Raw genomic sequence first — 12,432 nt, 5'->3', positions numbered from 1 at the left:
TGTTTATTGTCCCAACAAATGAATGTTTGGCACACTGATGATGGATTATGGCTTACTCGTTTTCCATTTAATAATTATTATCCAAATAAAACCTAACACCCATACTTTCAGACCCAAAATCGTGCAGAAATCATGTTAGTTTCGTAGTTATTGCACTTAGTCTTTGTAGGGCAGTGCACTTAAGTACAATTGTGCGGTATTTGTACGTTAAGTGAGTGATTTCATTTTAATCTACTTCATTCTTTAATGTACTTGGTTACTTTCCACCACTGCTCCTTTGACCAAACTGTAAATGTGCAGGTTTGGCTGGATTAACCTGCTCGGTGGCTCTAGGTCAAACCCGTTCTCCCTTCTCTTTGTGGAGTAGTTTTTTATGCAGAACCACCTAAAGATCCAGATTTGCTGTGATCAAAACACGATAACGTGACCCTCTTCAAGATCAGGTAATAAAGCAGAACTCACTTTAGGGCCCTTATGAAGTTATTAGAGCATACCCCCAAAGGATGAACCAGTGCAAGTCCTAGTCCTACACTAAACCGCACAGCTTCCCACCTCTATTATACCTTATATGTTTGCTATAGTATTTTTATAGTATCTTTTTCATAATCAAACTCATTCATTGGTCACTATAAGCACCTTCACCTGGGTTTGAAAATATATTTTATCCAACAAAACACATCATCGACAAGTCAACATTGCCCCTTTAAACTTGTTTTCCATTAATACATGAAGAAAACTGCAGAGAAATCCATTCCTCTACCTAAAAAATAGCCATTTTGGGGTTACGTGTCTACATGTAATAAAGAAGAACTTTTGCAAGGTGCTGTCTTTAGGACAAACAAAGCTCGTTCTCTTACAGAAAAATAAAAGAATAAAAGTCTTTCTCAGGAGGATCCAAAGCATTTTTCTTTTATGATTATGAAGTAGTACACTTTACATATTTAAATGGTTATAATAATGTTTTATCATTCACACTGATGTATGGGAAGATTCCAATAAAACAATTTTGGTACCTTATTTATCACAACCATATGTATAACTCCCATGTTAAATTATTTTTGTTATACAATAAACTTCTGTTTAAGCTGGCCCTTTGGATCCAAGTGATCTTATACAGACTCCAAACACATCAAGTGAATTCATCTAATTTAATCATTTTATTCATGGAAATCAGATTTTCTCTCAAGCAACAATAACGAGCAGGCGGCAGACTAGACAATCCTTCATTTTATTCAATTTTTTTGTACAGTATATCTCACTATAGGAAGCTAACACAGTATATGCGGTTATCAGTCCGTTTATGCTCAACCACACAACTCAGAGCATCGTCTCTGTGTCGTGTGACACGCCGCATTATTGCTAGAGACCACATAACGTGTCAAACAAGATGCTTAATGGTGCCACGTACAGTTCACTGAGAGGTTTCTCCAAGATGCAAAATAAGCAGATCCGACCTCAAAGTCCTGGACAAGTAGCTGCTGACATTTTGTCATCACTTACTAGCGTGAGGATTTGGGTTATTATAAAGGCGTTTAGAAAGATGGAAGACATATTCTTTGTGGGTGCAAGTAAATGATCAACTTTTCTTACTATGTTGTGAGATGGACTGTGGCACGCTCTGAAAAGTAGGAAAAGAAAATCAGACGGTGAAGATTTACTCTCTTTAGCTGAAATATTAATGTTGAGACATCTTCATTTTGGCGTCACACCATCCGTCTTCATGTTAGTTTTAGTGCTGGGCCTCTTTGGCTCATTAGCATTTTCCCCTCAAAGCAGACTTAACAAGTCAACAAGTAACAAGTCTATGTAGCTTCATACAGCAACCCGCATGTTGAATTATTCAAGTTGTTACATAATACCAAAGTATAGCTCATCTAAAACGTGGGATTTCGTATGCAGGATGTTAACTCATTATTATAATCAGAGGTGGATGGAGTGTTTAATCTACCTGCCGCTTGGTTTGGATGACGTGTGGAGTGATGAAGTCTAACAGTCTAGGTTCAGGATTCCTGTTTAGGGGGAAACACTGTTTTCAACCAGACAGCTGAGTATTTATATCCCCTGCTGTCTGATACAACTTGAGGAAGAATAGTGCACAAAGTCATGCTCATGGCTTACCAGCTGAGAGGTGAAAGAAAACCATTGTCACATTTGCATTTTTTGCTAAAAAAGAAGACAGGTTTGGTTTGTTTTTATCCAGACAGTCTCATAATAATACGCCCCTTTGCTTAATGCTGCTTCACATGCAGCACTGATTCTTCACTTTGATAGGCCTCCTATAAACTGTAACATATCAATTAATCATGTAAATATTCAGTGGCAATCAACAGAAACAATCCATTAGACAATTCAGAAAAATATTAAGCAAAACCTACTGAGTTCAACAATTACAAAATACAAAGTTAAACAATCGTAAAATCTATATTAAGACCTCAAGTGTCCTTAAATTCTGTCAGCTATTAACAATATCTAAATATATTGACATATTGCTTTATTGAGGATACACTGCTAAAACATAATGCTAAATTTCTAACCGGTAGCTGCAGAGGGCGAGAAAAAGGCTCACGGCAATTCATGAGGATTAAAATCAGTCTTTCAGCAAGGCTCGTTTCAAAGACACGGATGTTCAGTTAGGTTAGAAAAAAGTAACTGAGGTGCCACGTTACATACAGTAAACCTTTATATGCGAGTAGTCTTGTAAAGGTGTTTCTCAAACTAAAGGACACAACACTGTCTTAATGTCTAAAGTTTCCACAATGTTCTGAGTCCTGCTTCCTTGTGTGGACACTGCATGTCTCCTGTCCACAGCTCCTCTATCATAAGGCAGTAATTACAGACGGCAAGAAAGAAGAAACTATTCAAATTTAGTCAATTAAGGAGTTGATCGGATCGTTCCTATACTGCTCCCCCCCCCCCCCCAAAGTTGCTATTTGCTTCTTGTTACGCTAGGGGCCACCATGTTCATGTGTTATGATCACACACACACACACACACACACACACACACACACACACACACACACACACACACACACACACACACACAAACACACACACACACACAGACACACACACACAAACACACATACACATACACACACACACACACAGAGTCTTGTGAGTGTATTCTGTTGCAGCTGCTTTGGGAATGTGTTAAAACGAGAACAAAACGCAAACAGACCAAATCATTCAAGACTTCAGTTGAAAACACACCCAAACCTCCAGCTGTGTGTGTGTGTGTGTGTGTGTGTGTGTGTGTGTGTGTGTGTGTGTGTGTGTGTGTGTGTGTGTGTGTGTGTGTGTGTGTGTGTGTGTGTTAGTACACAAACCACACCTGACTGAAACACAAGATCCAGTGAGTCAAAACCCGTTTATACGAAGCAGTTACTGCAGAGCACCTGCAGCGCTCACGTGCCTCCACGCATGTCTTTAGGTTAAACTTACAGGCTAAATATTGAGACCATAAAATGGATCTACTGTTTTTCATTGTTTTTGCCGGAGGTTATTCTTTCTAATTGGTTTGTATTGTTTTATTAATGTAGTAACAGGAACACACCTCCTTCCAATCAACCGTTTTTTTGACCTCACAAACGTTCATATCACTTCAGATATTTGCAGCTGCGATTCAAGTCAGGTGCCACTCAAACATTTGGTTGATTTACGGTTGACCTTGAAAGCTCACAGTTGGTTTGGCTACACAACACGCCAGCTTGCAGTTCTCCTTGCTGCACTCACCACGGATCAAAATGGGGGTTGCTTTGAAATAAGGCCCCAGAGTAGGCAACAATGAGCATGTGACACCAGTGTAAACAAATCACATCAAATATGGACACAATCAAAGTCCATATTTAAAAAAATGCCTACGATAAGTGTAATATAATTCAATAGCTAAAACCAGTCTGGGTATCAATTCAGTCAAGGTGCAGAACAACAGTTAACAGCATTAACAGTCTGACAGAAGATAATCAAACAGTGATTGCAGGTCTAAGTCGTCACTAATCTGCCTTCGTTTCAGCAGCGGGGGGCGCTGCAGCTGAGGACACCAGTCTGGCAGCTCCACCCTGGGGCTCCACTGGCCCTTCTCCACCTCCTTCCTCCTCCTCGACCTCCTTCTCCAGCCCCATTGGAGGCTGTCTCTGCGCCGCAGTGTGCCTGGAGCGAGCCCTGTGCCTTCGAGGGTGGAGGAAGAGCGCAGGGTCTGGCATCGCGGTGGGCTCTGCGGGGCCCGTCACTTTCTCTACGGGCACACACTCCCGGGCGCGCTCCACTCTCGAAGACGCCCTGGCACTCCTGCGCTTGGGTTTGACTACGGGAGAGGAAGGGGAGGCTCCTGGGGGCATCTGCGGAGAAACAAAGTTCTGCTCGGCACCACACTGAGCCCCCTGACCGTTGGCTCGGGCGAGGAGTCCCTGCCTCTGCTGCATCCGCTGGTGGTGCAATTTCTGCCTGGCAGCGTGCAGCTGGAAGGAGAGGTACGCTGCTGCCTCTGTTTGTTTGTGCAGCTCAGTGTTGAGGATGGTGGAGCAGTGGCTGCGGCGTTTGAGCTCCTCCAGGAAATGACGCTCCTTTTCCTTGAGATTGGCTCTCAGGGCTCCCACCAAAGCCCCTTTGTGACTCAGCTCCTTACGAATCTCCCCTAAGGTGCACTCCTGCTCGACCAGACGGCTCTCCAAGTCCCAACAGCGGTCCTCCAGGAGCTCCTCTTCCTCCTGTAACTCTGACACAGAAATGGACCAGAAATTGGTTACCAGAAATAAGTGTTAAATACCTGTAGGAGTTAAAGTAAAGAGTTTCCATTTAACACTGTAAACTGTGCCTACATACTGTATATGACCTGCTACACAGTGTATCTAAATTCAAAGAGTTTAACAATTCACAAAAATAAGAAAAATTATCTCAATGTTCTTTCCACAACCTACTACAATGTAATAGACATCGCACATTAATAAAGAGGCAGTTATCTCGCCTCAAAGAGCAAAGCTGAGCTTTCGTTGGGTAAAACAAGCTCTAATCCTCAGCACATATGACCATAGAGGAACAACTCTGGGATCCACTCAGTAAAATACAAAAGTAGTTAATGGGACTGGTTATTCAGAAAATCACCAGTTTCCTCTTAAAGTCTGATGAGGATTATTTGAAAATGACTCAGTATGGTGGCTGGTCTGTGAATTCTCTCTCACACGCACACACACACACACACACTCCATATTACCCTGAACTGACATCTTCATACTTTGGGATTTGTTTTAAAAGATAGATTCATGATACACAAATTTGCCTTTTGAAAAGAATGAAAACAGTCAAATTTCTATATTTAAGAACACCAGCTCAAAAATCCTTCAAATTTGGACTTTTGCTTTACCCTACACGAAACATCAACTAAACACACTCACATGTAGTTTCTATACCTGAGCAAATATCACAATATCTAAGGAGTGGAAATGAAAACATGAACAAATTAATCAATCAGTATTTACCATTTACACACCGGCGAGAGAACTAGCCAGCACAACTCACAAGAGTGAGGTACAGTCAGCACATAAGCTAGTCTTTGCCATCTGATATATACTCAAATCAAAGAAAGTCCACTGGCTAAAAGATAAAAACAGAAAAACTATGACTTGAGGCCTCCTCTCCACATGAACTCCAACCTCTCTGCCAAGGTCAGGTTTAAGGTAATATTCTGCTTCTTGTCCTTTTTTTTTTGTGCTCCTCTAGACAACATTTTGCCCCTGTTCATTCCTGTAAAATTCCCCAGAGAGGAGAGGGAGGTATGGATGAAAAAGCCAGCACAGCAACCTCGAGGCAGACTGAGCCGGAGCCAGAGGAGAAAGAGATTACTTCCACAAAGGCCGGCGCGGATGCCTCTGCCCGTAGAAATCAGGTCAGGTTTGCAGGGTAGGAGAATCCCAAAGGGTGGAGGGAGGTTTGGTGAGTCCTGGAGGTGAAACTGTAAAACCTGGAATCCATATGAGGCTTAAATGTAATAGGGGGCTTCATACTGTATGTAGATAAAAGCTTTGAGTTGGAGGTTAAAGCTGCCACATCTTATTGCTTTATCATGTATATTTTCCACTTGCTCTAGCTTTCTCCCTTATTTTTCTGTCTGTATGATTTCCCTTGATGATGCTAAGTGCCTTTTCATCTATGATTTTCTTTCTCAAGCATCTCCTTCCTTCTATTCCTCCCATCCTTTAGGATGGATCCTCTGAGGAGCGATCAGTCTCAGGTTTTCTGTCGCCCATCACCACACCCAGATTGAGCTCATATTCTAACTATAGACTACAGGACCTAATGTAATCTTCATCATATCATCCCATACTCTCTCTCTCCTCCTCCTCCTCCTACTCCATGCCTGCATCCTGCCGCCTCGTCTCTTCCCTTAATCACTCTCTTCGCTACCTCTCATTACCTCTCTCCCTCCACCTCTTCCTCTCTCCCTTCCCTTGCTCTACGTCTCTCTTGTTCTCAGCAGTCTTGTAAGTGGACCCCCCCCAACCCCCCCGGGACAATGAGAAAAAACAACAAGAGCAGGGAAAGAAAAAGAGAATGGATCAATTTGTCAGGGAGGAGAACAGAGGGCTGTGCCGTATTGATGGATCGGGGGATAACCTGTCCTGAAAAAGGAGATGGGTGTGTAATGGGTGAGTAATGCAGCCAAGCATCCACACACAGCCTTTTCACTTCTCTCCCCCAGCTCTGTCTCTAATTCGCCGTGACAAAATGGTGCCTATCTCTTCATCCCTGCATCCAGACACCACAGACGATCCTGCAAATGTCAGCTATGAGCTGAATATGTTGAGGCATGCTGTCTTTGCAGCTGTCAGTATCTTCCCAGCAGAAAAACAGGGAAGCACAGATGCACTTTTCACCCTCGATCTGTCCGGTGTATGGGATGTCAGAGAAGCTCCCCCTCCTCTTTGCGGAGAAGTAAATGAGAGAGAGGGGGGGGCGGATCTATACCCTTGGGGATGGGAGGCCAAAGGGAGGCAGAGAGGGATGTGGGCGTCGATGGTGGATTAGGGGTTGAGGTTGAATGCGTCAAAGATAGACAACCCCAAGGAGATGTAACATGCGTCTGTCTTTCTGTCTCCAGCACAGACGGGGAGCTGATTCAAAAAAGAAGATTTTTTATTTATTTTACATACCTATTTGGCTTCTGCCTGGAGGCTTCACCTTAAGGTCGCTTGTTAACTCTGAAAAACAAAAGGAAAAGCCATCAAAAAGACAGGAATATATATTTAAAGGACTGTTAGAACATAAATACAGATGCTCAACGGTGTTGAAAAATGTCTTATTGAAGCTGTAAGCTGACATTTTCTGTTTGCTGCTGCTGCTGATTAACGTAACAGATGCTCGATGCAGTTTCCAGCACATTTTCAAGGAGCTCCTACATAATTCATGAAGCTAAATCTGAAACTTTTACATCAAAGACGGACATCCTGAACTGTTGACTCTTTACTGCTCCTGGAATTAATATGCACTTCAATAAAAACAACGGTCTGTGCGATCAGTTTCAAGAGGAAATGCAAACAAAACAAATAGGAAGCCCCCCCAAAAAGTCGAGCCCAATTGGAGAAAGCAATGTAAGCAGGCAGCATTTATAACAACAGCTGATGCAGCCGAATCACTTGTCACATCGTGTTGTTGCAGCAGATTTCATTTCAACAGTTTGACGCCGGAACATTCTGCGGACTTGTGCATTATAAGGGTGATACACGCTGTCGTCTGGAGAAACAATCAATACAGATGTTCTCAAGTCTGTGCAAAGAGGTTTCTGTTATGTATAGCAGTGTGTAGTTTGTGTTACTTCTGAATAAAGGTATACTTGTAAATGTACTTTATGTGTTGCATTAGTAGGTGGGTTTTTGCATCCATTTGTCCTGTGCCATAAAAACACAGAATAGACAGGACTCAGCAGTTTGCCTATCTCAGTGCTCGACCCGACAATAAAACCATGACTTTTCTTTAGCAGTGCAGGAAGTAATACAGCTGAAGGTGGTTACTGTTATATATTCCACCAGCATGTGTTTATTTCATGTTTATTTGTATAGGGGCGAGTATTAGTATAAACCGATGCCACACCCTGCATCATTTATATTCTTGTTCTTGTTCTATGTGCCCATCCCTAGATGAGCCTTTGAAATACATACTACTCAACAAAAAATATAGGATTACCCAAATATCACATGATATGATATCTGGCACGCTGGCATTGTTAGATACTGGACGGATTATATCTCATGTCGGTGCATTACAGCGACTGATGGTTTATGTTTCTGAGAAGATAATGTATCAGACTGGTGCTCGGTTATTAGAAGGGTTGGATTGTCCCTGATGAAAAAATACTGCAGCTTAGAGTCTCTGATGGGATTGTGGGGGTCGGACTGCTGGTTGTGTCTGGCCTGTCAGTTATTTCGATTGTCGCTCAGGGCTGCCTGACCGCAGGGAAAGCTCTAAATTCAGCTTTTCTGCACACTCTCAATCAGAGGAATCTGTCCATATGTATGGCTCAGGTAATTTCTAGGGATGTAAATCACAAGTTTTAACACAATATAATATTATTTCGAGTCTTAGGACAATGATACAATTTTTGCTGATGTCCCAAAGTCTGCCACGATACGATTTTATTTCAACTCAGAGGCCTGTAATCGATATGAGGCGATATCGTATTATTTCCATTTAAAGGGACACTGTAGCGTTTTAAGACATTTACCACCTCACATCAACGTCGTCATTCATAAATAAGTCTTCATTGGTGTACAATTACCTCTGACTTATCCTCCTGAGCAAATAATTTCTTATCTGTATTTCTATAGGATGGGTGGACTCATTAGACAACTATAAGACTGGAGAAGGAGCTCAGCGAGACGTGCTCGTCACTGCCCTGGCAAATAAGAAAGCCTGCACTGCACCTTTGTTTATAATGCAAGATCTTACTTAGGCTATGCCACAGGAGAAGGAACCCTCTTTGCCCATAAAGCGAAAAAGAGAATTAAAAAGACGTCACCAGCGAATTCAGGAGATGAGGGTAAACAGCTTCTTGGCAAAAAGCGTCTAGCGTATTTGCAACCAGGTTGCAACACATGCAGGCTCTACAGATCACTATTCGTTTGAATGCAATATACAATTTTACCACAAGATGGGAGAAAAAAAACCCACAGTGCTCCTTTAACGCAATCAGTTACATTTCCTGTATATCAACTCACAAAAAGCAACTGATCATGTTATAGCTGAGCTCTTCCAGATATTTAAATGAAAAACAAACTATTTCTTTCATAAGAAGATAAGATATAAAGCGAGAATTTCAAAATAAGGTCGCACCTGAAAGATGATGATATGTATTGAGATTTTTACCTTGCAACAATGATATTGGTTTACTGACGCGTTGGCTCAGTCATTTGTATGTTTTTATTTATAAAGGCTACAGAGTGATCTGAAGCTATGTGATCATTTTTTATGTGCTTTTCTGTTGAACCCGTGTTGCTGCCTAAAGAGATCTTTGATATCGATGGGACAAACCTGATTAAATAAAGGCTTATCTTAACACTTTGAGTGATTTCTAGATGAATGTGGCATAGATTTGTCCTATTTAATTTCCTATTTAATTTAAAATAAAAATACAGGAGAAAGCCATCATTTTTAATCTGTAAGTCTCTAATTACACTTCCATACTTAGATGTTTACCAAAAAATATAAAGCAGAATCTAGAACAACAAATGTGTTGTTTGTAGCCTTTCTTCTTCTCTTGCTCTCTCTGTCACACCCTTTCTCCTTCCCTCTGCAGTCAAGCATAACACGCCCACCCATGCAGCTGTGTGTGTGTGTGGGGGGGGGGGGGATGGGGACCCCAGATAGGCAGCTCCAGAAAGACTCCCCGATTGCCACCTAAGTATTAAACAGACTTAAGAATATGGGAGAGAGGTCCTGTTTTCATTGGTGCAGTGCCATCAAAAACTGTCCAGAGCGGGCCGATTGCTTGGCCTCCAGTATTGCTGCTTGCAGATCCAAACAACTTTACACTCGATAGTGCGACGTATTCTCATGAACACGTTCGTAGGACGTCGTACGAAAAACTATGCACAGAAATTCGTAAAACGCTGTCCGGAAAAAAAGACACTGACAACAACAGACGAAAAAAACTTAATTCTACCGACTTTTAGCCAACGAAAGGTGACAGTTAGGGTTAGGCATGAAAACCACTTGGTTAGGATTAGAAAAAAAGGCAGTGGTTTGGTTTAGTACGTAGTAAAGGAATTTTAATTGGTGCAGAGATGCTGAAGTCAATACAGATGATAAGGTTGTTAGTACAAGACTATAAAACCAGATTGTAAGTGAACATCCATGCCTTTTCTGACTATGATGTCCTGGGAAGTCATTAAAGTCCGTCAACTGTGTTAAATCTCTGATAAATCTCATGGTGTCATTGAGTAAGTTACTACTTTTCGCTTCAACACCACCACCCTGGAACCGAACCCCACTTCCCCTGGTGAAAGTCCTGTTAAAGGACCCATCCACCACCCAAACGTACCTCCACATGCAATGCTTTGCTGATTTATGCTATATGCTACAGACAAATTCCTGCTCATTACTTTTCGCTGTTAAATGTAAGAAAACTGCGTGAGACCACCCTGGACCCTGGTGGTCCTGAGTCCTGGCTGAGCAATATACCTGTCAGATTTGGGGCAGGGTCATTTCTGGGAAGCTAAATTACAAATCCTACTATGAAGAAGACATGACTCGTCCTATACTGCCTCTGATTGGCTGGGTTGGTTAGATTTAGGCACAAGGAGTGAAATTTAGGGTTAGGGTTAGGGTTAGGGTACAAATATCAAGGTTAGCCAATCAGAGGCAAAGTAGAGGGTCATGCCTTCACCGTCGTAGGAAAAAAAAATGTTGCTTCCGGGTACAAAAGCGTTCATTCTGAAAGTTACATCGCTGATGCTTGAAATGTTTGCGTTTGTTTGAGTTTGCTGTAACATCTAGAGTCCCTCTTTCTTCATCCGTGCTTGAATGTAGTGTAGCAAGCGACGAGGAGTGAGCTGTACCCAGCATACTGTTTGGCAGTGAAACAGTTAATAGGGGTCCCCTCTCAATACAAAGTACTACTAAATAAATATGTCCTGTGGATCGGATCTCAAGAGCTCGTACTAAACCCTGCACTTCCTCTAATACAAGCAGAGACTCCTTCCAAATTTCTCCGGAAGTTAATTTAATTGCAGGTAGGCTCAAGGAAGAAACAACGGTCAAACAATGAAAATGAGGAGCTCAGCACATTGCAGCATCCAGTGTGTGTAATGCTTTATAGGTCAGACTTATCTCCTGCAGCCTCGACCTTGAAACACACACACACACACACACACACACACACACACACACACACACACACACACACACACACACACACACACACACACAATAAACACATTATAGGAGAGAAATGGTTTTATTGTGTGTTATTGAAAAAGCCCTGATTTCAAGAACTCAAGACAAGAATAGATTTAGCTCATTGTTCAAGAGACAAGACGCGTACAATAAGAGCCTTTATGGGGATGAGAATGAGAGTTTAGAACAATAAAAAGAGGCCAGCAGTACAAAGGCAGAGCGTATATGCACAGAAACATCATCAGCTCAACCTCGCAGTATTCTTCCAGGCCGCACATTAGTTTGCTGGCAGCAAAAATGCATTAGGCTACCAGCACCGAGCCTCACAGCTGTCCTCAAGACTTCTTCTCATTTTTATAACTTTGAAAACTGAGCGAATGAGTGAGAAGAGTAACACAGGCTGTCAAAAAAGTACAGCAGACTCAGAACTACTGAGAAACAGGAGCGCTGCCTGTCAATCAATACAACTACAAGTATTATAGTCCTCCCTGGGACTCCAGAGCCCTAAGAATAACTAATTTCTCTGAAGACGAGTGATAAGCTGTGGACAAGTGTGAATGGGAGAACTAGCAACAACCTCCCCAAGTGATCCTCTTGAAAACTTCAAAGATGTAGAAGACACCACTGCTTTCCCAAGGATATGGTGTTTGACGTGACAGAAAGAATCAACAAAAACATATTCTGGCTTCACACCCAACTCAACTGTCATCATCGTGCACAAAGGGACCAATGAAACTGTGAAACAGAAGCAGAAATACTGAAAAAAGATTTTACTGGACACACTCAGCTCCTTGTCGGCCATCAGCAGTCAGAAGAGCACCTGAGAACTGCAGGTACCCAACATTCAGTGCACTTTACTTCGACAATTTCAACTTTTTCTGGGACTTCAGACATCTTTTTTTTCAGAGTCAAAACAATGACAAGACAATGTTGAAGACCAGGGGTATGTCCACATGATTGAAAACAATCTTAAAAAGTTTTTTGTCCACACGGCCTTGGCTCAAGAAATATCCATGTCCACACGAAATCAGTGAAACCGACTTAAAAC

The 12,432-nt window shown here is 42.0% G+C and overlaps 1 protein-coding gene across 1 annotated transcript in view; it reads right to left on the bottom strand.

The window, feature by feature from the left end:
• Positions 1 to 3,994: 3,994 nt before the first annotated feature.
• The window catches only part of ccdc92ba (coiled-coil domain containing 92Ba), a gene marked incomplete at both ends in the record, with an annotated part of 11,639 nt that continues 3,201 nt past the window's right edge, over positions 3,995 to 12,432 (bottom strand). Inside the window, 2 exons of the mRNA XM_083914671.1 lie at positions 3,995 to 4,716; positions 7,148 to 7,195. Of these exons, the coding sequence (XP_083770797.1) occupies positions 3,995 to 4,716; positions 7,148 to 7,195 (770 nt within the window). The remainder of the gene's footprint in view (positions 4,717 to 7,147; positions 7,196 to 12,432) is intronic.

This window comes from Echiichthys vipera (assembly GCF_963691815.1).
Source record: "Echiichthys vipera genome assembly, chromosome: 5".
In the NCBI taxonomy this organism is placed as follows: Eukaryota; Metazoa; Chordata; class Actinopteri; order Perciformes; family Trachinidae; genus Echiichthys; species Echiichthys vipera.
The sequence above is the reverse complement of the archived record's forward strand: the minus strand, read 5'-3'. Positions and strand labels throughout refer to the sequence as shown.